Raw genomic sequence first — 25,510 nt, 5'->3', positions numbered from 1 at the left:
GGGCACGGATGGCATTGACCAATCGTGAATGAGCTTGATTGAAGTCACCGCCCACTAAGAGCGAGAGAGCCAATCAGCAGTTGTGTTGACATCAGTACGGGAGGGGCTACCGGAATCTGAGAAATGTTGCATCAGATTGACATTACCTTACGCATTAAGTGATTTGGGATCATTATTAACATGAAGTTAGGACTATAACCACGTCTTATTTGTACGAAATAACATTTCGAATTACAAATATCTAAACTTTGCACGTTTTCTTTTCAAATATGCGCAGTTTTGCATCACAGTGTAAGGTCTTTGTTGTCCATCATCATTATCGACGCTAGCTAAAACAACTCCGCGAAAGTTATTTACACTGGCTGTTGTAAACATGAACTCATAGCATGAACTGTACTTAGAAGTTGTAGCTTCCCGTTTACATTAAGGTGTAGGGTTTGTTTTACGCTGCAACATCTACTCTAATCACACTAAGATGAGTTTTATAATGTCGGGACACTGTGGTTGGTCAGTGTAACGTTACGCTTGTTTTAGCTAACCTCTGAACAGTCAGCAGAGTAGCTAACTGTTAGCATCAAAACAGGTAAGTTATGGCCAAACATGCGGTACTGTCATCGGGGTCAAAAATGTGGAGATCTCTGGCCTGTGCAAAGTCGGAGCTGAGTCTTGATCTCACTCTTGCATGTGGACAATCTTTCCGGTAGGTTGGTCTAGCTCAGATGTAACGTTAGTCTCATGATCAACAGGAGAGTTGCTGGACATAACTAATACAATTTAAATCGTGTATTTGTCTTTGTATAAACACATTTCAACCCACAGATGGAGAGAAACCGCAGAAGGCCACTGGACCGGAGTGATGGGAGGACGAATTTGGACTCTGACTCAAACAGGTGACATTCTTTGGTACCACGTTTACAAAAACCATGAACAAAACAGGGAGGTGGGTGGAAGTGACAGGAAGAGGAGGGCTGGTGTTTCTCTACAAATGGAAAACAAGTCAGAGAAGAGGATCAAAGGAGCTTTGAAGAAGGAAGAGGAGGAGCCGGTGGCCTTGACTTCAGTGCAGGACACTGAGGAGGAAGAAGAGATGTTGAGAGACTACTTCCAGCTGAATGTGAAGCTGCTGGATCTCTACAATGAATGGGGAGTAGCAGACCCTCACTTTAAGTGCATTGCAGACATCTTCACAGGTCAGTGTGTGTGCATGCATGCTACCACTTATCATTACATTACTGTAAGTAATGACTAAGCCAATATTTGTTGTGTCTTAAATATATTGTTTGGTCTCTCCCCAGGAGTGCGCATGCTGCGCCAGGACCCCACTGAATGCCTGTTTTCCTTCATTTGCACCTCCAACAACCACATCTCTCGTATCCAGGGCATGGTGGAGAGGCTGTGTCAGGCTCTGGGTGCCCCGCTGTGCCAACTGGATGAAACCTCCTACTACAACTTTCCTTCCCTGTCTGCGCTTGCAGGTACAATATTCTTTCTCTGGCAAATGAAGTCATCTGCACTCACAAATGAGTATATAATACTTTTAATCATAGCAGAAACGCTAAGAAAAGCCTAGGGCAGAAACACGTCTTTTTCATCTCCTGCTGTGCATTATTAAAAGCATGGTATACTTATTTGTGAGTGCTTATGACTTTATTTGCCTGTTTTATGATTTTTGGGTCGGCACCCATTAGGCTCTAAAGATAGTTGAGTTGAACACGGCATTTCTTTTGTTTAAACTACATTCCTTCACCACAGACCTACGCCACTGTTTTAAAATCTTTCTTCGTATCAGTGGTTCAGGGTAGAGCTGGGCGATATGAAGAAAAACAGATCTCACGATATCTTTGACCAAATACATCAATGGCGATATTGCAGCGGTATTGTAGAGTTGACAATTTGTGATTTCAGATTTTTGATAAATAATCATCAGTAATATGGACATAATAAATTGAGCTAAGTGGGTACAGACAAATAATAGAACAGATAGAACAGTCAATCACTTTACTGTGATGCAGCCTTTAAAACCAGGAAAAGAAAACACTTGTGTCATATTACAATATTCAACATTTAGGACCATATCTAGTCTCATATATCGATATAATATTGATATATGTATTGCCCAGCCCTAGTTTAGGGTTTACAACTGCATCAGGTCTCTTGGGTCCTCAATGATATTATTCCCCCTACACTTTTGCTATAGTGTAAGTGGTTCAATAGTAGAAAATCCAACCAGGAGGCCTTGATCTTTACTCTGGCCAATGCAACAATATTTTCAACCTAAGTCATGTTGCAGAATAGAAATAAATGTGCTCACAACCATTGCCTATCATTGCAAATCCACATTTTACAGGAGTTTGTTGACTATCCAGCCTCTGTTATATGAAAATAAGATAATAAGATCAGTGCTTTGGTTGATAGCTGAGTGGTACATAAATCTTGATGCAGGTTCAATGACAAATATGTTATTACCCTCTGTCTTTTTGTTGTGTTTATTTCTTCCTTCAAGTGCCTACATTTCCCATGCTGATGTATACGTGCTGAGAGTCATGTTCACTAGCCATTGTCATCATAATTGTGTTGTTTTTCTACATTGCACTTGACAGACAACAGTGTAGAGGCGTGTCTCAGGGATCTCGGTTTTGGATACAGGGCTCGGTTCCTTCAGCAGAGCGCGAAGCAGATTTTGGACACCCATGGGCTCCAGTGGCTTGAAGGTCTACGCAGTGTCCCATATCTGCTGGCCCGTGATGCTCTGCGTACTCTCCCTGGTGTAGGCACCAAGGTAGAGTAGGAAAATAACCTGTTAGCCTCTTATATTTTTCATGAACTTGTTACAGAAACATGTGATCAAGGCTATGTGTCTCGCTGTAGGTGGCAGACTGTGTATGCCTGATGTCCCTGGATAAGGCAGAGGCCGTACCCATAGACACACATGTGTGGCAGATTGCTAAACGTGACTACAACTATGCTTCTGGCAACGGACAAAAGAGCATCACAGCTAAACTTCACCGAGATATTGGTTAGTATTCACCCACCTTATCGGTAGTATGTTCGTTCTGATTGTAAACACTGACTAGTGGTTCTATTTAATCCTAAACACAATCCGATGTCCATTGCAATATTGTTTCACAGGGGATTTTTTCAGAAAACTGTGGGGTCCTTATGCTGGTTGGGCACAGTCGGTGAGTGTTATCAGTCAGTGTCTGTCTGTGAGTTTCTGTCATGTCTCTTCCAATCTGTCTGCTATAACCACTGTGTGGTCTTTATCTGTTTTAGGTGTTGTTTTGTGCTGATCTCAAGAAGTTCCAAAAGCTGAAAGAAATGCCACATCTGAAACGGCCAAAGAAAGAGGAAAATGATGAAGAAGAACTGAGGGTGGCATGCAAGAAAACAAAAATTAAGAGAGAAGAAAATGGAACTGTGAAGAAGATGAAAACCAAGTCAGCACATCACAAGAAAGCAAAGACTTCTGAATGAGAGAGTTATATAAGGTAAACAAGCTTCTTACATCAGGACTCACATCAGATCACAATACCACATTTTTTCTCACACACTTTGGCTAACTTCATTTTAAAAAACCTAATGGAATTAAATATATAAACTGTATTTTTGTCATGGTATAAAACAAATTATTGTAAGAAGGTTCTTAGGGTTTTCATTTACATGTTTTTTACCTTGACCTTTTCTATGTTTACTTTCCTATGAGTCCACTACGACAGCACACTGGTGGCCTTTGTTTTGGTTTTTACAATAAAGACAAAATAACTTATGTGCTAATGTTTTATGTACGGTATGTACTGTATTTTAAAAGAAGCTCTCATTCCTGAAAAATGTTGCCAGACAAGGCCCCTAGGTGGCAGTATGCATTGAAAGATATTGTTCTGCAAGATAATATCTCATAGTGGGCCATTTGCTTTATATATATATACATATATATATATATAGTGAAAACCTCAGATAATATATACAAATTTTTCAATTTGTGAAGAGTCATTCACCATTTGCTTTATATATATATATATATATATATATATATATATAGTGAAAACCTCAGATAATATATACAAATTTCACTATTTCCCTGGGTGAATACTTTCTGCCAAGCCCCTTGGTTCCTGTTACACCATGCACCAACACGTCATGGCATCTGTATGCATGTCTGAAAAGGTCATAGGACACCAAAATGGTGTGTTGTGTTTCTTCTGTGCATTCCCTGCATCAAAATAGTGTGTCTGTTGGATCGTAAAAAGCTGTTTGGTTGGGTGTCAATCTATAGGCATTGGTTGTCAGCTGGTCTTTTTATAGCAGGGATTGCAGTTATCTGCTGTCAATGCTTGGGGCTTGTGTGACTGTCTCTTGTGACAACATGAACATGTCTCAAGGGTTATTTGACCTGTTACTGTCCCTGTGCAATGACCGTGCAAAATGTTAGTTTGTTTCTAAATATACATAGATAAATCATTCTAAAATGTGGCATCTGTGTACAGCCACAAGCCTAGCAAACCTCTTTCTTATCCTTAGTTTAAAAGGCTTTTTTTTTTTTGGCATGTTGGCGTAAGTGAGCAGGTGCATCATGCATGTAGTTGCATCTGTGTGTGGCTGAACATGCATGTCTTACATCCATAGACAACATTTATTTGTGGAAGTGTGTGCAGCCATGTGTATTAATAAATATGTCAGCTTTCATCCCTACTCTCACTTGAGCCGGACAGAAGCTAGGGCCCAGCTTCAGGGCAGAGTCCCAGTGAAGAAGAAAAGCAGAGTAAAAATAGAGTTGAGACAAAGAAATATATATATTTTTGAAAAGGGCAGGGAGAGGTGAAAGTGTGCTTGAGGTGGGGACATGAATCTTAAAGAAAAAGCCATGTGCGCACGCAAGCTGACACGCAAAGACTCAAACAACACAACAGTGGCCTGCACATTATGTAAGAGATGGGCCTCAGCTTGTGTCATCCCCTCTGGAATTATTCAGTTGAAAGGACATCTCTCGTCGTGTCTACTTGATCTAAGAGGGCTTCATTACTTCCTGCTAGCACTAGGGGGCACCACTTTTGGAGTGTGTGTCAAAATCAAGGGCTCTTGGAGTGGATGATATGAATACAATCTCTAACCCCTATGTACTAGACATATATTATGATATAGTAAAATCATTAGAAAAACGGATAAAACAACTAGTTGGTGATTTCTGTTTTTGACTAATCCAGCTAATTAAATGCCTGGCAAATCATCACACTGATGCAGAAATTATGTAAAATCCAGTATTTCCATAAAGCAGTCCCGCTCATTAATTTGCAATATTGCCTGTAATGGCCAAATAATAAATGGATAGCTACCATGATATGAGAGAGAGTGAGAGTGAGAGAGAGAGAGATGTTACATTTTTCTTACAGTTTCTGAAATGTGTAGTTAAATGCTTATTATTGACGTCAAAGGTGGTGTACTAGAGTCGACTACATAATATTGAGAGGCTTATTTTAATTTTTAAGTACATGAGGGGGGCAGAACATGAGAAACCCGGTATAATGCAGTTCAGTAGAACACCACCACTAACCTCAATACTGGAACCTAAAATTGATGTAACTGTTACAAAAAAAATAGACTTCATGACAGAACAGTTGTATTGAATTGCATAAGATTGTGAGATTTAAAATTATGTAAAATATAGGAATCTATGTTGGATTGGATACTAATAATTATTATTAATAATACAAATTCACAGTAAATCTCTCGACAACATATTTTTTATGGTATATTAATGTTGCCATTTATGTTAAAGCTAACCATATCTGTCAAAGGGATACATTTTTGAAAAATGTTATTGATATTATATAACTGGTATTATCAATTTATTAAATAAGAATTTGATCCTGTTTTGAATATTCAGGCTCTGTGTAGATTTATTATATAACAGTATCTGATACAATACCTAAGATGGATAAAATGTAAAGAGCATTGTGTTGATTCACCTAGACATGTGGTGAAACCCAATGCTGCTGCTGTAGGCAGCCTTGAGGGGAGCCTGAGGGACGGGGGGAAGGCTGTCCCCACATTGAAGTCTGTCTTTGGGGCCCAGAGTTGGGAAGATAATTCTTTGGTGTCTAGACAACCATAGGGTGAAGGGAAAGCCACAGAGAGAAAGTCTGAGAGCACAGAGCTGGCAGAGGTGTTTTAGATCTAAAGCTTTTCTGCCTCATATGTGTGCGGGTGGATGTTAGCATATGAAGGTCTTGGCTGCTCTTAATGAAAGAGGCTTATTTTTTTTGAGAAAATTAATCCTTTTTAACATCTGATCGGATCCCCACTTTGCTGGCTATGTTTAACGTTCAATGCCTTATAGATTGGGAGGAAGAAACAGTTCCGTCTGCTCCGGAGTTAAATTTCAGAGCCCCTACTAGGATCAATTCAAATGACTAGATGGAATGTATTCCCTACATTCCTCGACAAAGATGGTATAGAAACACTATCCACAGTATATATGGGTGAGGGGTAGCATGATTCCCATGTGTGGTTTTGGTGTATGTCAGTGCAGCTAACTCACTCCTTTTTAAGAATTTGTTCATTTAGCTAAATTTAAATACTGCTCTCTTCTCACTTTATTTAAAGCCCACTACAAATCCCCCATATGTATCAAGAGCTGTCAGTCAAAGGCAATAAACGTATGGGTAAGTTACCGGGTTGACCTGCTTTGTGGGACATCAATCAATCAAGCTTTATTTATATAGCAATTAAAAGTGCTGTACAGTGATTGTGACATGTAAACATATGGGTTATTTTATTCTTGCTTGTAAACATTTTTTAATGTGATACTTGGAATTGAGAAAACAGATGACCAAATTGATAATTGAAAATTAAGTGAAAAAAAAATCTAAATTAAAAAAAAAAAAATCAGATGAAAGATTGATGTTTACACATGAGGAGGACCACGCCTGGTAAAGCTTCTCTGTGTCATAATGTACAGTCACCCACTATATAATGTTCACTTTCCTTAAGACTTATTTAGAAAACTGTGGGGCAGGAGGACAAAGTCGCCTCATGTCAGGGCATTCATTTTTAAAGAAAGGGCTAATTTTACTTAGTGAAGCAACATGGGATCACCAAAGTAAGCAAATATTTCACTATATCTTGTGCAGTGTTTGGACACTGCTTAGCTCCCCCTTAATTTAAACAATGAGTAGAAGGCACCTTTGCATGAGAAAAGACTCATCTGGGTCTTTTTATATAGTTTGAGAATGTCAGATGAATCAGATCCCCCTCTGGTACACCAGATTACAGTAATCTTATTAACATACAGTGCCTTGCGAAAGTATTCGCCCCCTTGAACTTTTCGACCTTTTGCCACATTTCAGGCCTCAAACATAAAGATATAAAACTGTAATTTTTTGTGAAGAATCAACAACAAGTGGGACACAATCATGAAGTGGAACGAAATTTATTGGATATTTCAAACCTTTTAAACAAATAAAAAACTGAAATATTGGGCGGCAAAATTATTCAGCCCCCTTAAGTTAATACTTTGTAGCGCCACCTTTTGCTGCGATTACAGCTGTAAGTCGCTTGGGGTAGGGTCTTCTATCAGTTTTGCACATCGGAGACTGACATTTTTGCCCATTCCTCCTTGCAAAACAGCTAGAGCTCAGTGAGGTTGGATGGAGAGCGTTTGTGAACAGCAGTTTTCAGTTCTTTCCACAGATTTTGACGATTTCAGGTCTGGACTTTGACTTGGCCATTCTAACACCTGGATATGTTTATTTGTGAACCATTCCATTGTAGATTTTGCTTTAGGTTTTGGATCATTGTCTTGTTGGAAGACAAATCTCCGTCCCAGTCTCAGGTCTTTTGCAGACTCCATCAGGTTTTCTTCCAGAATGGTCCTGTATTTGGCTCCATCCATCTTCCCATCAATTTTAACCATCTTCCCTGTCCCTGCTGAAGAAAAGCAGGCCCAAACCATGATGCTGCCACCACCATGTTTGACAGTGGGGATGGTGTGTTCAGGGTGATGAGCTGTGTTGCTTTTACGCCAAACATAACGTTTTGCATTGTTGCCAAAAAGTTCGATTTTGGTTTCATCTGACCACAGCACCTTCTTCCACATGTTTGGTGTGTCTCCCAGGTGGCTTTTGGCAAACTTTAAACGACACTTTTATGGATATCTTTAAGAAATGGCTTTCTTCTTGCCACTCTTCCATAAAGGCCAGATTTGTGTAGTATACGACTGATTGTTGTCCTATGGACAGAGTCTCCCACCTCAGCTGTAGATCTCTGCAGTTCATCCAGAGTGATCATGGGCCTCTTGGCTGCATCTCTGATCAGTCTTCTCATTGTATGAGCTGAAAGTTTAGAGGGACGGGCCGGGTCTTCGTAGATTTGTAGTGGTCTAATACTCCTTCCATTTCAATATTATCGCTTGCACAGTGCTCCTTGGGATGTTTAAAGCTTGGGAAATCTTTTTGTATCCAATCCGGCTTTAAACTTCTCCACAACAGTATCTCGGACCTGCCTGGTGTGTTCCTTGTTCTTCATGATGCTCTTGCGCCTTTACACGGACCTCTGAGACTATCACAGAGCAGGTGCATTTATACGGAGACTTGATTACACACAGCTGGATTCTATTTATCATCATTAGTCATTTAGGTCAACATTGGATCATTCAGAGATCCTCACTGAACTTCTGGAGAGAGTTTGCTGCACTGAAAGTAAAGGGGCTGAATAATTTTGCACGCCCACTTTTTCAGTTTTTATTTGTTAAAAAAGTTTGAAATAGCCAATGAATTTCATTCCACTTCATAATTGGGACCCACTTGTTGTTGCTTCTTCACAAAAAATTACAGTTTTATATCTTTATGTTTGAGGCCTGAAATGTGGCAAAAGGTCGAAAAGTTCAAGGGGCCGAATACTTTCGCAAGGCACTGTAACTGGATAACAATCAATTCATAAACAAACACACACATACATTCAATGTCGTGCTAATGATTTAAATTACATGACATCTCTTGTAAAAACTTACATCCATTCCATATTCTGCTCTATTTGGTGGGTCTATAAATATGTAGGGTTTGATAATGTATCTCCTACCTATAGATTATTAGTCATAATCCATGTGCAATAATGTGATTACCATAAGGTGAAGTGTCCCCGCTCCTCCTGTCCCAACCCTTCAGTGTCTCTCCTGCTTGCTCAGTAGTAATGTAATGGCATTAGGACAATCCTCTGAGCTGCACAGGTTATTTTAGGACTGTGCAGTGCAGCCAATCTAATGAGAGTGACGAATGAGAAATAATGATACAGAGTGAGATGGTTGCTGCTGATATGAGAGTTATAGGCCTAGTTAATGTTCTGCATTTTGGCTCAATCAGGTCAGAGCTAGAGTCTCAAGAGCATGTCCAAACTAGAGTGTTGTGTTTGTGTAAGACAGAGAGACAATCAGCTGGGGGATGAAGGAGAGGAGGCACCGAGCCAAGGTGCCGTGCTGCATCAGAAAACAGTATCATCTTGGCTCTGGCAGGCTTGCTCCCCCTCTAAACACTCTGGCTGGAGGGCAGGAGAGGCGTGGGAGCTAGAGTTGCATGCACAGCTCTGTTTCCAGCTCATTGTCCTCCCTGCTGCTGCACCACCCTTCCAGAAATGTCAGGTGCCTCCTCACCTGTCTCGTCCACATGACACTCCTTTCACACCACCCAGACACTTTAACAACCCAGTTTAGATCTTATAAAAAAACAAAACAGAACCTGGATAGTGGCTATGTGATGATGTCAATGCCAGTGTCGTCATATTTCTACTGGGCACTGTCAGAGCAGGCTGCTTTCTAAACGAAGGGTGCTCAGTCTGAAACTGCGTGCCGGACTGCCGTTGTGTAACAGACGTGCCAGTCGGTAAGGTTGGTAGGTAGGCAATCGTGTTTATCCGCTTGTGAGGGAAAAAAAATGAGAGGGAGGGAGCGATGTGGAGAGAGATGGAACGATCGGAGGGGGCGTTCATCTGCTCACTAGCTCATGGGTAGAAAGCTGGCAGTGGTACAAGGCTGCTGAACCTCTCTGTATGTCGATAAAGGACTGTTTTACTGTTTTCAGTTGTAACCAGCGGCTAATTAGCGGTGGACCTGGACTAAAACGCTAGCTACACGTTTCTTTTGGCTAACTCGGTATGTCCTAGTCCTTATAGTCTGCCGCAGAGGACGCCATCGGAGAGGAGCCGCACAGAACCTGCAGGTATGTCTGTAGGTAACGAATGGACTTGTAATAAGATAACAGTTGTGGAGTGGCTGCTATGCGGCGATACTTTGCGCAGTGGTCCACGCGTGATGTTGACTCTTGTAGCAGGTCGGTTCGGGTTTACTTTAACACACGTCGTACGTTCACATTTTAGCTACCTGTACCGTTGTACTTACTTTGTCTGTGTGCACTGTTGAGAGCTTACGTCCCCATCGCGAGGTGTGCAGCACAAAGCGACAGTTTGGGTGAATTTGGTCACTTGAAGCCGTCACGGTGGCGCTGCCTGCCTTTAGGACAGTAACGTCGCCTGCGCAGTAACGCCGTTACTGCTCTTCGTGACCAACGGTGAATAACGTCAGCGAGTGATTGATCATGATTTCTTGAGCCTAAAAACTCCCTAGACCTTTACAGTAGCCAAGTTTACACAAACAAACACGTTATAGCTAACGTGTATCTACGTTACTAACTAACTTACTAAGTTAGCTTAACGTTACTTAAGCTAATGTTAGGTTATAAATTGGCTACCTACGGATAGGCTATTATCTACCTATTTTATTTTCAGCGTGTAACATAGAATATGATGAGAGTCAAGGACCCACCTCAAACGGCAACTACTCAATAATTGATTCAATTAGTCTTATTGTACGTAAAAAGTAGATCATTTGATTCAGTTCCTTAACGAACCCATCACTTAATAGCTTTACAATTATAGTTTGTGTGAAATAAAGGCCATGCGATTCAACCAGCTTCTCCTGTTTCATTAATTTGCATGTCAAACCGGTCAAACCTAGCTAAATGCCCGAATATCCCAGGGAATTGAAAAGGCCTGGCTGTCCAGAAAGTGGAAATAACGACTGGTATCACCAAAGTTATTTCCAATACATCATGGATGAAACGGCAACAAGTGGGGTACTATTTCGCCACTGCTGGCAGGTGCGCAAAGTGTTGTCTGTGTGCATGTGTGTTTACAGTGTATTTACGAGGCTTGTCCAACCTCAACATGTGCAGGGCTGTGGCACTTATATTAGACGATCTGGATTCACCTGTTCCTCATCAGTGTTTGAAAGGATCCAGAAGAGGAGAGGCAAAAGAAGGCAACCGCGCCAATGCCCCGCTCACTGAGAGCGCACAGGCAGAGCTGCTTCAAAGTGCTACTGGATGTAACGCAGAGCCCTGCCATACGACTCCAATTCAAAAGAAAAACAGCACACCCTGATCCACTGACGAGAGAAAAAGGGCCCTATCCAATTGTTAAACAGAGAGAGAGAGAGATTCACTAGCTGCTTTGATTGAGTCTGTTTACAGAGAAGAGGGGTTTTGAAAGAATGTAACAGGACAGAGGATGATCCATGACTGTATGCATCAGTATTGAGTAGCCTATAAATGGCTTACTTTAATGGCTTAATAGCTATTAATCACCCATATTTTGGAGCCAGATGCTTTTAAACTGGCTGTGCAGTTATTCCTTTCAGTTAGCAGCAGACATGAGACCCGTCCCAGAGCATAAAGCCCTACTAAACTAAACTACCAGAATAGCAGAAAATAAAGCATAAACCAAGACAATTAATAAATGAAGGACAGACCCACTAACTAAGCACTAGACGTGATCTGTTCCTAACCCTTTATGGCACTGGATGTTTTTGGCTGTGGGTATACAAAGTAGCCTATACATCATTACATTTTTATAAAATTGTAAATATGCACCAAGGACATCTTATGTAAGATAATATACAGTCTGTTTGCAAATTCAGTGATTAATTTGCCCCACAACACACCACTTAACACAACAGTCATTTTATAGCATCCAGCTGTAACATAGTGAGAGTTTCTGGTTGAAGTGGAGCTGTGGTAAACTCCCTGTAGCAGGCAAGCTGTTTATGCCTGTAATCTCTTTTCCTGAAAGTGTTTTGTGGCTTGACACGGTTTAGCAGCTGTTTCAATTGGTCACCAGACTTGCTATCTCTCAGGTTATGTTTCTGGGAATGGGTGAGTGCTCATTTGAAGTTCTGAATATACTCAATTCACAGTTATTTCCTGAATCTGTGCAGACAATGTACGTTTAAGAAGGTAAACTCTCTTTCCATGGTCACCTATCATATGTCAATATTTGTAGCCTGTGTTTATACCTTGTCAAGGTATTAGAGGTGTGTGTGTGTGTGTGTGTGTGTGTGTGTGTGTGTGTGTGTGTGTGTGTGTGTGTGTGTGTGTGTGTGTGTGTGTGTGTGCGTGTGTGGAGTCACAGTGCAGTTAAAGTGCCTCACCCTTTAATGCTGAACTTCAGCCTTTGATCTGTTGTTCGCATGAAGGCGGAACATCAGTCAAAGATGTTGTGGGGGTCAGCACTTTTAAGTTGGACATCCACTTCAACTGGGGATCAAAAGCATCCGCGATTGGTTCTGGAGCCTCCTCTCTTCCTTTAGCATGACCCTGCTGTGTGGTCGGTTGCTCCAATGCAGTTTTGACACCCCCTGAGGCAGTGGAGCGCCACAAGAGAGGCATCTTTAACAGGGGTTGGTTTGTGTTAGGAGCTAAATGGACAGCTTTAGTCTAAGGCAGAGGTCTAGAAATTGGGTGACCGCCTGGAAAACGTCCTGGAGAATATATAATGCATGTAGAGCTCGTATATCTCCTCATATATAAATCAACTTCATTTAAAGAATAGCATTACTTTATTTTGATGTGGTAGCTATAATTGAAATAAGCAAGAGAATATTGTGGGAGCTGTTTGCAATCCATATGTTATTTCAAGGTGTGGAATTTTTAACGGTCAAATCAGCTACCTCCCCCACTACCCGCATACCAACATAACCGCACATACTCCCTCTCCCATTTCCCCCCCTCACTCTTTTTCTCTCTCTGTCTCACATACACACAAATTCACATACATACACTGCTTCACAGTCTCACATTTCTCCCTCTACATAGCACAGTACAAACAAGTTACACATCTGTATGGCAAGTCATAGTTGGACTGAGGAGCCGTTGCAGTGTAGTGGTCCACAGTGACACACAGCTCTCAGCTGGTTTATTCCAGTCTCTTTTTCTTTCTGCCCATCTTTACTATTGCTGTCACTGCAGAAGCCCTACTACTGTACCTCTCTCTCGTTGTAATGTGATTCTTCCTATCATTTATATTTTACATTTTTTTTTAGAAAGATTTGTATCTTTTCTTATTCTCTCCGGCCCCACTCATGTTATTCTCTATCATCCATTAACAAGATCTTCCCATCTCTGGCCATGGGTGACTTTGACTGTGAAGTCCTGATCATTTAAGAGCCACCTTGACATTGGATACTATGAGTCAACTCAGGTATTGGACACTCAGTTAAAGACTTTGCCTTGTAATCTCATGGCCTGAAACACAGCACAAGCATGTGTCCACACATATTCACACATATAATGATGGAGACTATAGCTACTAACGGCGATAGCAATGTCGGTCAGTCGGTCTACCACTTTGGTCCAGCATGAAATATCTTAACAATTACTGGATGGATTGCTTTTTTTTTTTTTTTTTTTTTACAGACATTCATGGTCCCCAAAGGATGAATCTTACAGACCTAGGTGATCGCCTGACATTTTATCTAGGCGAGTAAAATTTCTTATCAACTATTTTTTTAATAAGATTTCATGTCCCTCTCAGGATGAATTGTAACAACTCTGCTGATCTCTGACTTTCCATGAAGTGCCATCAGCAGGTGTAAATGTATTTTGTCCAATACTTGCAAAACTAATAACATTCCCATCAGCCTCAGCTGTACTTTGTGTTTAGTGCTAATTAGTAAATGTTAGCATTCTAACATGCTAAACTAATATGGTAAACATTACCTGTATCAGTATGTAAGCATAGTTATTGTAGGCATGTTAGCATGCTAATGTTAGCATTTGGCTTAAAGCACCGTTGGCTGTGTCTAAATACAGCCTCGCAGAGCTGCTGGCATGACTGTAGTCCAGTTTCAATACTTGTGCTAATGTTATTACCTGAGTTTTGTTAGCAAGGCCAAGACAGTACTTATTTGGATACCTTTCTTTGAGGAATATGAACATGTTTTATTACAAAACCCTTTATTTCATATAACAAATGAAACCATAGTTCTCAAATGTTGGTGTCTAAACACATGCAGCAGTACAAGATCTTTGCCTAAATAAATTACAGTCTAAAATTAGCGAAATTGTGATGTCAATCAGGAACTATCTAATTAGATAATAAGTTAACAAGATTACAAATCTGACCAGACATTCAATTCTATCTTTCAATAATTCAGTTCCCTCTGTCCACAAACAGACTTATGTTTGTCCCTGGAAATATTCACTCAAATGAATGGAAATGTTGCACTGCCAAGCTGTCTGGAATCTGGCAGAGAAGAGAGAGAGAACACTTGCAAGAAAGAGGGAGATTCTCCAAAACTTCACTCCCTCTGCCTGGTTCCTTATGTAAAGTACGGACATTAGCTTGTCATATTAATACATCAGTGTAGACATGACATCAGTACTGCAACGATTAACTGATTAGTAACAGCTGCTGTTGTACTGACTTATGTGATTGTATAACCAGCAGGTCTATACTGTGGGCAACGAGTTTAGAGTAATCTTCAGATTGTTGCTGGCTGCTGTACTATTGGATAATATGCATGGCCATTTCCTGCTCTGGATAAAGAACGTATTGTGCAGGAGAAAATGACGACATCTACACAACATGCACACCCCAGTGCAAATAACATGCAGAGCGATACGTCTTTCTGCCCCGAGGGTCAGAAAATGGTTAAAAAAAAAAACAAATACCATCTGCCTTCCTCCCATGGACAGTCACAGAAGGACTAACTGTCTTGTGTGTGTGTGTGTGTGTGTGTGTGTGTGTGTGTGTGTGTGTGTGTGTGTGTGTGTGTGTGTGTGTGTGTGTGTGTGTGTGTGTGTGTGTGTGTGTGTGTGTGTGTGTGTGTGTGTGTGTGTGTGTGTTGTGTTAGTCAAGCCAAGCACCAAACCAGCTGATTACACAGGTCTTTGTAGTGTTACATTGGAGATGAAATCCAATAGGGCTGGGCAATATATCGATATTATATCGATATCGTGATATGAGACTAGATACCGTCTTAGATTTTGGATATCGTAATATCTTGATAGACATAAGTGTTGTCTTTTACTGGGTTTAAAGGCTAACATGATGTACTTTTCTGAACTTACCAAACTGTTCCAGCTGTTCTATTATTTGCGTTTTCCCCACTTAGACATTATGTCCACATTACTGATGATTATTTATCTAAAATCTAAGTGTGAAGATATTTAGTTAAAGCACCAATTGTCAACCCTAGAATATCGCCGCAATATCGATATCGACTTATTTGGTCAAGAATATCGTGATATCTGATTTTCTCCATATCGCCCAGCCCTAAAATCCAACAACACACATGGTTGTCTGTTCCTGGCCTGTAATTCTGTCTGCTTTGATTAACTGCCAATCAGCCTACATTTACTACATTTGTATTACTTCAATGGAAACTTGTAGTCAAATTGTTTAAAAAATATATTTTGGGGAACCACTGTTGTGTGTGTGGGTTTATGGCCCATGTGTGGAGATGAGATTAATAATGCTGACAGTGTTTCAAATAAAGCAGCAGTGTTTCTCTCCTCCAGCTAAAGCTTATTTGGCAAAATGTCTTTTGAGATTTACTAATCTCTTCCACCTACCTTCAAACACGTACACATAGGATGACGCATGTTGGATCAGTATAGTAGTATGTTTTCTAAAAGCAATTTCTCAATAGTTAGGTTGTTTATCTCTGGCTGCACACCTGCCAGTTAACCTCAGAGGAAAGGTGAAGCAGGCTCAGTTTCTCCGCATGCCTTCGTCGACAGACCGCCATATCTGCGCTTGGACCATAACAAACCTGTTAATCCCGAAACATAGTTTCCTTGTGACTCTTCCTCTTTGCTTCACATATTCTGCTTCTTAGTTTCTGTCAGTTTATCAACCAGCTATCTCTAAATATAAAGCCCTTACCACTTCTCTCAGTCTCAATTTTGTCACAGATCCCATTAATCCTTGCCCCCTCCATTCACTGTACCCTCCACTGTCAGCTTCATCACCGTCACCATGCCTCCTCCATCTTCTCCGTTCCTATCATACACCTTATCTCCCTATCTGCAGGGCTCTCTTTCAACCCTCACCTGCTGTAGGACTGTGTTGAAACCACTCCAGCTAAATGGGGGATTAAAGGAAAAGAAAGAAAGGGGAAAAACAGGAATTAATCAGAGGTTGGATTGGCCAACAGCCAACTAGACAGAGTAGAAGAGGTGGCTGAGACAGGAAGGAAAATAAACACAGACTACTGTGAGTGGGTGGAGATTGAGATATACTACCGCTTATATTACTGTACTCATTGCCAGTTTTTCTCACCAGCTGCTTTTGTGTAACACTTAGTAAAGAGGGAGATAAAATACTGATTGACAAGCTCAAAAGCTAACTGAGATTGCGCCAGTCTACATTTTCTCACACACCTACAATATGCTCTGTGACTTCCTGCTTGGTATACACACACACACACACATACTTTTTCCATATACTACCCAGATTACTCCGATTTTACATGAGTACGAACTGCACATGCCAACCGTGGTGTGCAGCTGCAGTATTTTCTCAGAGAACCATACACTGCAGCTGTGAATGGACCCTAGGTGAGTCATAAGCAGTAGAATGAATTCTGCCATAGGCACTGATTTCTATTTTCTGTGCTTTTCCTCCTAATGTTTCAGCTGAAGTTTCAGTATGATCCTAACTGCTCCCCCAGGTTATCTCCCACTGTGAGTCATAGACAGACTAGTTTGAACAAGGGAGGTTTACGTAAGTCAGGGGCTGACATAGTAAAAGAAAAGGGGTGGGGTTTTTTGTATAAGAAGTGCATGTTGAGTTGAGGGGATGCGGCTGGCAGCTGTTTAGCTAGATGAGTCGTAGGATTGTGTAATCCTCAAGGGCCCAGGGGTCTCTCCGTGTCACTGGGCTCCCTGAGCTTCACCACTAGGTGCTACAGCTGTCAGCTCCTGGCATCCATGACTCAAACAGAACTGGCAGAAAAGTGGAGCAGAGTCCTGTTCCTTGGAACAAAACAACTGAAGACTTTGGAGGAGAAAGAAACTGATGTTCATCCAAAGAACATTTTATGGCAGGGATAGTAAGAAAAAAAGTGAATGTGTCCATCTGCCACTGAATCAAACCATCTGTAACTCCTTTTTTTTTTGGCTTAATAATTTTGATGGTGCAACGTGTTATATAACTTAGAGGTTAACTCTTTCCTTTGTCTGTGTCTGTGTGCGTCGGCACATGTGCCATGTATTCTGAAACCATACACCTTACCACACCCTGTGTGTCCGTCGGTGTCAGGCTGCTAAAACCTTGCAGGAGTTTGATTGACCTGTCCTCTGAATCAGCATAGCAAGACAGCAACATGCACTCCTCAAATTAGCCATCATCACAAATTCTTACTGATTTACACTGTTTCATGAATGAAATTAGCTATGGAGCATTGCTACTATATAGACAAGAATTCTGCAAAAGGTGAATTAGGTATCTTATGGCGTTTTTCCATTACATGGTACCTGCTCGCCTCGACTCGACTCGGCGCACTGTGCGTCCCTTTTCCATTGTAGATTTTAGTACCGCCTCAGCGTGGCTTGTCGTCATAGCGACTGCCGTGGGCGTGGCTTGGTAGCGTTGCATTCCCCCCTTCGACTCATTTCCTGGTTCTCCTTCTCCTTAAACAACATGAAATCAACAAGACAGTTAACTTTTACTGCTCCAGATTTCCCACCGTGGTCAGAAAGAACAGGGCAGACACTACTCGCTGCGGAGCTAATCGCCGGCACTCTCTCACTTCTCCCTCGCTCACCAGCTACACACACACACACACATGGCGACTCGACACACACCAGCGCACAAGTATAAACATCAGGCCACTTGTATGCTACGGAGAAAGCTCTGCGTGGAGCCTCCGGCAGCAAAAAAACACCGCTGGCTAAACTATTTAAAAATGCCGTCTGTCGCTAGCAATGCAGTGACGATTCTTTCCGACCAATCTGTAGCCTGCAGGTTTTCACGTCACCTTCTCAGCTCACCTCAGCTCGCTTGGAACCTCGACTGAGGAGGTACTAAAAAAAGTACCTGTTAGCAGGTACCAGGTACTTTTTTTTTGTAATGGAAAACCAAAAAAGACGAGTAGAGTCGAGGCGAGGCGAGTAGGTACCATGTAATGGAAAAGCACCATTATTGTCTACATGCTTTTTGTGCTTGTTTTATTTCATGAAATGTAAAAGTGACCTGTTTTTCTCTGTCAACAGCAACACCGTTAAAGGATGGTGTGACACATAGACAGACAGACAGCCAGAGGGACCAGTGCTCACTAGTCAGAGGCAGACCATGGCTCCCATGCCTCTCCTTTTCCTGGGCTTCATCCTCTCCTTCCTCCATCCTTCAGATTCCCAGACCCTCATTGGCTCCTCCTCCTCATTCTCTCCTCTGGACCTGCTCTCTCCACCTCAACCAACCAAGCAGACTACTAGATTCTGGCCTTCTCTGCCTCCCAGAGGGCGTAGTGATGTGCCAATAAGGGCTACAGTCCGGGATAAACTGACAACTACGAATGCAGTGCAACAGGGGCGAGAAATGTCCACTCCTATTATATCTGCCCTTTCTACGCAGAATCTCAGCAGCGGGCCAGTTTTAACTCAACCAACAGCCTCCAGGCCCAGGACTGACACAGCTAGTTTAGCATCCAGCAGGACTGTAAAGGGAGATGCTATTACAAAAACTCCACCTCTGCCCACTTTGCCCTCTGGTGCTGTTGCTGAGTCTGCGGGTGATAAACCAGTGACGGCAGGGAATCCAGAGGAGAAAGAGACAGAGGATGATGATTTGCATGGGTTGGGATCAGGTAGTATTCCAACAGTGATGCCTGTGAAGGAAGAATCACCTGTTCCTCAGTCAACAGTTGGTGATGAAATGGCGCAGTATCAGCCACAGGCACAGACGGCGATATCTAAAGTTTCTGAAAATACACTACTGGTAAAAACACCACCACCGGACGGTCAGACTGCGAAGCCTCACCTGTTTGTGCTTACAACAGCTGGTAAAATCTCTATGACCCCACAAACTGAGACGAGAGCCACACCGTCCCCCATGGTAACACAGGCGACACCTCGGACTGTAGTATTAACAGGTGAGAAATCAATGATCTGATAGATTGCTGTTGATTTAATTTTTTTTATTTATTTAACCTTTATTTAACCAGGAAAAGTCCCATTGAGTTACAATAACTCTTCTTCCAGGGAGCCCTGGCCAAGACAGGCGGCAATAAGTTTTACCAAATGCATAAAAGACAGGACAATGGTTACATACTACAGCACAAATCTCTATACATACTAGAACACAAACAAGACATTACACTTAACTTAAGCTAATGCAGACATACAACTTAAAGGGCACCTATGTCAAAGTCTTTACACTATGTCATGTCACAAATGTTTCTATTCCACCATTCCTTTAGGTGAACTGACAGAGAACACTCCTTCCACCGTCAGAGACACTCCAAAGCAGGACTCTGCTGCTGTGACATTACCACAACCCACGACTACCACCACTGGCTCTAACTATAAACAGTCACAGACTGCAGAAGAACCATTAAACACCAAGACACAGCAAGTGACAACCACATCTCCAACTAGTGTGCTTACTACTACACAGGAGGCTGTTAGAACCTCCTCCAAAACAACAAATCAACCCAATGGAACAGCACAACTAGGAAGAAATACAGCTAGCACAACTGTACAGTCATCAAGGCCAGGTAAGAAATGGGGGTCTTTTGCTCTGAGGTTAGTCTGGCTCAACGGATGTACATTGCTAGGATAAAGCCTGACATCCAGCGCGTCTCTTACATGCTGGATGTCCCTCCCCTTCCGCTACCTCCACTATCTATTTTGCAAGGGCACCATCGCTGCATCCCGGGCTTAGCGCCACCAGGGATGGTTGTGATTGGTTTAAAGAAACATAAACAAGCCAGAGTGTTCTTTTTCCGTATCCCAGAATAGATTAATGGTGTAACTAGACCATACTCCAGCACTGACACAGCGCTGTGGAGATAGGTCTGGCAATGCAAGACTACTCTGTAGTTGACTAGTGTCCTTTATCCTTTGAAAATTTTAAATGGAATTATTTGTACAGCTGGAACTTTTTTACTGGAAGAATCTGGAAATGGCTTCAAAGGAGGGAAAAAGCAGAGGCACTTTTCCATGGAAAGTGGGGTGGTAGTTGTGTGGGGTAGACACAGCGAGGGAAGAAAGTATGAGCACTAGGTGAGAGGGAGGGTTGAAGAGGAGGCGGGTAGAATCGCAGCTATGCAAAGAGATAGACAAGAGGAAAGTAGGGTCTGAAAAAGAGACAGTTGGGAATACAGATGAGAGAGTATATGGGGTGGGTGAAAGTGTGATGAAAGAAAGGTACAGGCATGGGAGTGGGGATGGTAATGTAAACCAGATGCACAGAAAAGGGATGTAGGGAGGGAACTTGAAAAAAATGGAAATGGAAAAGGAAAAAGCATGACACATGGGGTGCATGAGCCAGTCTCTTAGATACCACGAGAACAACATATTCATGACTTTTAAACACTCAGGCTCCCGTGAGCACATTTAAAGTCTTCTAGTAGATTCCTTGGCAGGTCATTGAAATTAATAATGTTGCATCCATGGCAATACCAGTTTGTACTGTATGTACTGTATATATCTGTCTACATTTGTATCGGGGTCATACACATTATTGTGTGAACAGGATATAATAGATCATTACAACGTGTGTGTGCGTGTGAGCGTGTGCATGTGAGCATGTGTTAAAGAGAAAACTCAAGGGTAGGGGTAAGTGTATCCAGCTGTGAAATGTGATCAGCACATCTGGAATGTGTCTGGATCTTGCTCCTGTAAGACAGAAAAAAGGAGTTTGAGGGAAGGAAGTAAAACACACCTTTATATAAATAAAGGCGTGTGTCTGTGATATGTATGCAGCGCTCGCCTATGTGAGTCTGAAAGTAAAACGTGTGTGTGTGATAGGAGGGATGGAGCGAGGGAGGGAGCCAGGAAGTGAAACACATGTTGGAGTGAGTCATAAGTCAGTGTGTCAGCTTTATGGGTGGCTTCCACACGGTGAGAACGGGCTTAACGTCCTCCAAGTGGCTGATGGTTTGAGTATTTTACCATGGATCATGTTGTTCCACCATCCATCACGTTTAAAAGTTCAATGTTGCATTAGAAATCATTCCAGATAGATAACCTTTAGCTACCACTGTTTCTTACTGTAATTCACCATCAGACACAGAGTCGTTATACTTTACGTGTTTACTGTCTTCCTATAAAATACTTAGACATAATTACATTTTGTAGTGTTATTATTCACAGTTCATCGTGTGTTATCTTTACATCTGAGTTGTTCTCAAAGCGCTCAGTGATGAATGGCCCCATGAGTATAATGCTGTTGGGTGTTTCCTGCATTTTGCAGGAGGCCTTGAACAAACAGAAGTATGTGTGTGCATGTATTAAATGAAAGAGAGATAGACATAATGAGATGCCACATTGTCAAGTTGTTGTCTTATCCCATGAGGTAGTACTTAAGTATTATATAACACTGCAAATTTGAACAGAGAGTTTTCGTGTCACTCTGGTGTTTTGTTATGTAGATGTTCTTGTTAATTATATAATGTAATCCAATTAAGCCACACAATTACTATTCGGTTATCCCGAGAACTTTTGGTCAGCATAAATGTCTTACGAATGTATGAATATAAAGTGGATGATGCAGTGGCATAGTATTTAAATAAAGATTAATAGCATCTTATGATTGCTATTAAATGACCTTCCCTACATAATTTTCTTTTTTTTTTTAATACTCGAAAATACATAATTAGACTTTGGCTCGAATTCTTCTGACCCTGCATGTTGCTATTAGCTAATACATTGTGCCTTGTTTTTGGGTTACATTTGCAGTTGTCTGTGCCTTATTGAGTACATTCGTGATTTATATTCTGTACAGTTATGCTCACAAAACTGCACTGTCTGTGGTTAAGGTGTGTTATTTCCATACTAAGCCATCTTTTGGGATACAATGTGACAGCTGATGGGTAGCAACACACTAACCTGATACTTGCAGAGAGGAGAGAAGTGATGCATATTTAATAAGATTTCAAAAATAGAAGTTATTGAGACTGTACAAGTTGGGTAATTTCTTGTCTTCATATTTGTAATATAGACCTAGGACAATGTGTCCGTGCAGAACCGATTAAGTTCCAATGAAGAACTGAGAGATGGTTCTAGCTCATGACTTTGATGGTGAGCTACACCCCTCTAGTGGCTCTGAATAGTATTTCATGTACTACAAACTATTGCTCTGCTTTTCCAATAAATGGTGTTTAGAAGTAATACTTTTAACATTTTGTTTTCATATATTAAAAAAACTGAAACCAAGATCTGTTTCTCTTTTTGTAGGGACCTCTTCCTTACTTGCCACAGGTATCGTACCTGTTACCCGAACAAGGTTAAGCCCCACATATCAGGCTGGTATTGGTCAGAGGAACCGCTCCATTCTCCTAGAACATCCTCACCAAGCTCCCCACTCTACTTCTAATCCAGCCCCCTCTCCCAGCGACAGCCCCTCCTCTAATGGCACACATCTCTACTGGGGTGACCTAAGCCAGACGCTGGCTTTCGCCTGGGAGCTGCATGTATACGGCTCAGCGAGCCTCTTCCTCGTCCTGTTTGCTGGAGCTGCTCTTGGCCTCACCCTGTCCCCTGGAGCAAACTGTCCTCATCGCGGGGCTCTTGCACTCGCCAATGCTCTATTGTTTCTAGCCGGAGGCCTTAGGGCAGCTCTCTTTCTAATAGACCCCTATGGCACACGAAAATTCCTCCCTCGCCCTGCAGTCATGGTCCTCTACAACTTGCCTCTACACCTGCTGGTGTGGACACAGGCTGCCCTAGCACTGCTGGCATTGAGGGTGGCAGGAGTAAGTGTGTTACCTTCCACTTTGGAGCGTCCTCCTCTGGTGGCTGTATTGGCTGTGTTGCAGTGTACCCTGCTGCTGGCGGCTGATCTGCTTTTCCCAGCCCTGTCCCCTGTGGTGCCCGTCACCCTACAGGTCCTGTCCTTATGCTGGGGCCTGGCACTCTGTCTGGGCTTCCTCTGCTATGTGTTTCCACGTATACGCAGCCCCTCCATTCCCCACCCCGGAGTCCCTGAAGAGGCCAGGAGGAAGGCTTGGACAGGGAGCAGGAGGACAGGGGTGATCCTGGGGAGAGTGTTGGCAGTCTGTGCAGTTCTAGGCTCACTGTGCTGTGGGCTACATGTTCATGCCACCTTATGGCTCTATGGACTGTTAGGGAACTGGATGCGCTTCAACTGGGGATGGTGGCTGGTGCACTTCTGGGCCCGGCTCTTGGAGCTGGCCTGGGGGTTCTCCCTCCTGCTCCTGGGTTCCTGGGTGTTCTGGAGGCCTCAAGGTTGCAGTGGAAGGGAGGAGGGTGGACCAGATGGCAGAGCAGCAGGAGACCTGCCGTCCCCTGGCCAATCTACGGGCTCCTCTCAAAGACATACCTGCTGGTCCAAGATAGTCCAGAGCCTGAGGGGGAAGCCCTGTAGAAAGTCTGACAGTAATGGGGTGGGAGGAGGAGGAGGACCAGGGGAATTGCCTAACAACTGGGCTGGCCAGGAGCGTCCTGGAGCTGACATCAGCAAGAGTCTGATCAGGAACCAGAACCACGAGCAGGCCACCGCCCAGCCACGTTGCGTCAAAGACAGCAACCGGGGACGCAACCATAGAGGCCACTCTGCAGAACGAGGCGTATCTGACGGCTCCACAGGCTCCCTGCTGAGACTGCAAGCGCTGGGCCGACCTCCACAGCGCTCAGTGAGTGGCAGTCTGGATCAGGATAGGGACACTTCACTGTCTCTTTATGAATTCGATCTGCGGCCCCCATCTCCCATTGACCTGACCCGCAGCATTGACGAGGCCCTGCACAGGGAACACCTGCTCGGAGGAGGAAGTTTGTTTCATCCTTTTAACCAAACTTCGCAGTCCCCGTCCCCAGGATCAGGGGTCAGCCAGGGGCCCTGGCTCCGCAGAAACAGTGATCCTCAGATGCTTTCTGAGAGCAGTGATGCACCGACAGAGTCTTCCATGCCGCTGGGGGGCAGTGTTCTCAGCAGTGTGCCCAGCAGGCAGGTGACTGCTCCCCCCACGCCCTCTCACCAGGGTCACAGGTGGGCCGGGGACGTGGTAGGAAGCGTCCCCTCATCAGTGTCCTGCCCTGTGTCATTTCGTCCCTCCAGAACATCAACGGGGCATCTAGGGGAGGATGGAGTGGGACTTGAACTTTAAACACCAAAAAAAAAAAAGGGGAAGGGAAAAAAGGGGAAAAAAAAAAAAAAAAAAAAAAAAAAAAAAAAAAAAAAAAAAAAAAAAAAAAAAAAAAACACGCGGGTCACCAAAAAACAAAAAAAAAAAAAAAAAGGAAAAAAAAAAAAAAAAAAAAAAAAAAAAAAAAAAAAAAAAAAAAAAAAAAAAAAAAAAAAACACAAAAAAAAAAAAAAAAAAAAAAAAAAAAAAAAAAAAAACAAAAAAAAAAAAAAAAAAAAAAAAAAAAAAAAAAAAAAAAAAAAAAAAAAAAAAAAAAAAAAAAAAAAAAAAAAAAAAAAAAAAAAAAAATAAAAAAAAAAAAAAAAAAAAAAAAAAAAAAAAAATATTAACAAAAAAAAAAAAAAAAAAAAAAAAAAAAACCTATTGGCTTTTAAAGGCTTTTAAAGAACTGTGTTTGTGGAACAGATATGGTATGCCTTTTACTCTGGGAGTAAAACTGGGAGATATAGCACAGATAAACATAAACAACACAGCACACTCATAACTCTTTCTCACTCAAACATTATTGCCCTCTCTTTCTTGTCCTGTTTTATCTCAAACACACAGACCTGCATAACACTGGTGTCACTTCAAATACACTGGGACCATACATACATTTCAACAAGTCCTAATAATGGCTCTTTAGCATGTCTGGGAACAGCACCACCGAGAGTTTCAATACTTTTGAAAAGACAAATGTGGCTCCAAGCGTCTGTAAGTCCCATTTCTATTGTTTCTGTGAAAAGAAATGTCTGCATATCAACAATCGTGAATGTCATTGCTTTCATAGAGTTTATTTGCTGTGTTCCATATTTCAATTTGCTTTGTGATGTAAAGATGTGCCATACATAACCTTGTTTGGTTCCGTGATATTTGTATGGT

The 25,510-nt window shown here is 42.1% G+C and overlaps 2 protein-coding genes across 3 annotated transcripts; both read left to right on the top strand.

Moving 5' to 3' along the window:
* The first annotated feature begins 147 nt into the window (after window positions 1–147).
* On the top strand, window positions 148–3,766 carry ogg1 (8-oxoguanine DNA glycosylase). 2 transcript variants are annotated; one of them, XM_039801228.1, is made up of 7 exons: window positions 149–700; window positions 820–1,190; window positions 1,296–1,475; window positions 2,601–2,779; window positions 2,869–3,016; window positions 3,130–3,179; window positions 3,274–3,766. In XM_039801228.1, exons 1-7 carry the CDS (start codon window positions 591–593, stop codon window positions 3,472–3,474), a joined length of 1,239 nt encoding a protein of 412 aa, XP_039657162.1. In that variant the 5' UTR covers window positions 149–590; the 3' UTR covers window positions 3,475–3,766. The 2 variants fall into 2 exon arrangements, with proteins under 2 accessions (XP_039657163.1, XP_039657162.1); XM_039801229.1 differs by lacking the exon at window positions 3,130–3,179 and having other exon boundaries at window positions 148–700; window positions 3,274–3,419.
* LOC120559001 (proline-rich transmembrane protein 3) lies at window positions 3,378–24,610 on the top strand. Its single transcript, XM_039800424.1, has 4 exons — window positions 3,378–3,488; window positions 18,537–19,414; window positions 19,742–20,038; window positions 22,722–24,610. The coding sequence occupies exons 2-4, from the start codon at window positions 18,616–18,618 to the stop codon at window positions 24,608–24,610; spliced, it is 2,985 nt and encodes a 994-aa protein (XP_039656358.1). The 5' UTR covers window positions 3,378–3,488; window positions 18,537–18,615.
* Window positions 24,611–25,510: the final 900 nt, after the last annotated feature.

The sequence above is a fragment of the Perca fluviatilis genome, chromosome 5, assembly GCF_010015445.1.
Source record: "Perca fluviatilis chromosome 5, GENO_Pfluv_1.0, whole genome shotgun sequence".
NCBI classification, from domain to species: domain Eukaryota; kingdom Metazoa; phylum Chordata; class Actinopteri; order Perciformes; family Percidae; genus Perca; species Perca fluviatilis.
The sequence above is the reverse complement of the archived record's forward strand: the minus strand, read 5'-3'. Positions and strand labels throughout refer to the sequence as shown.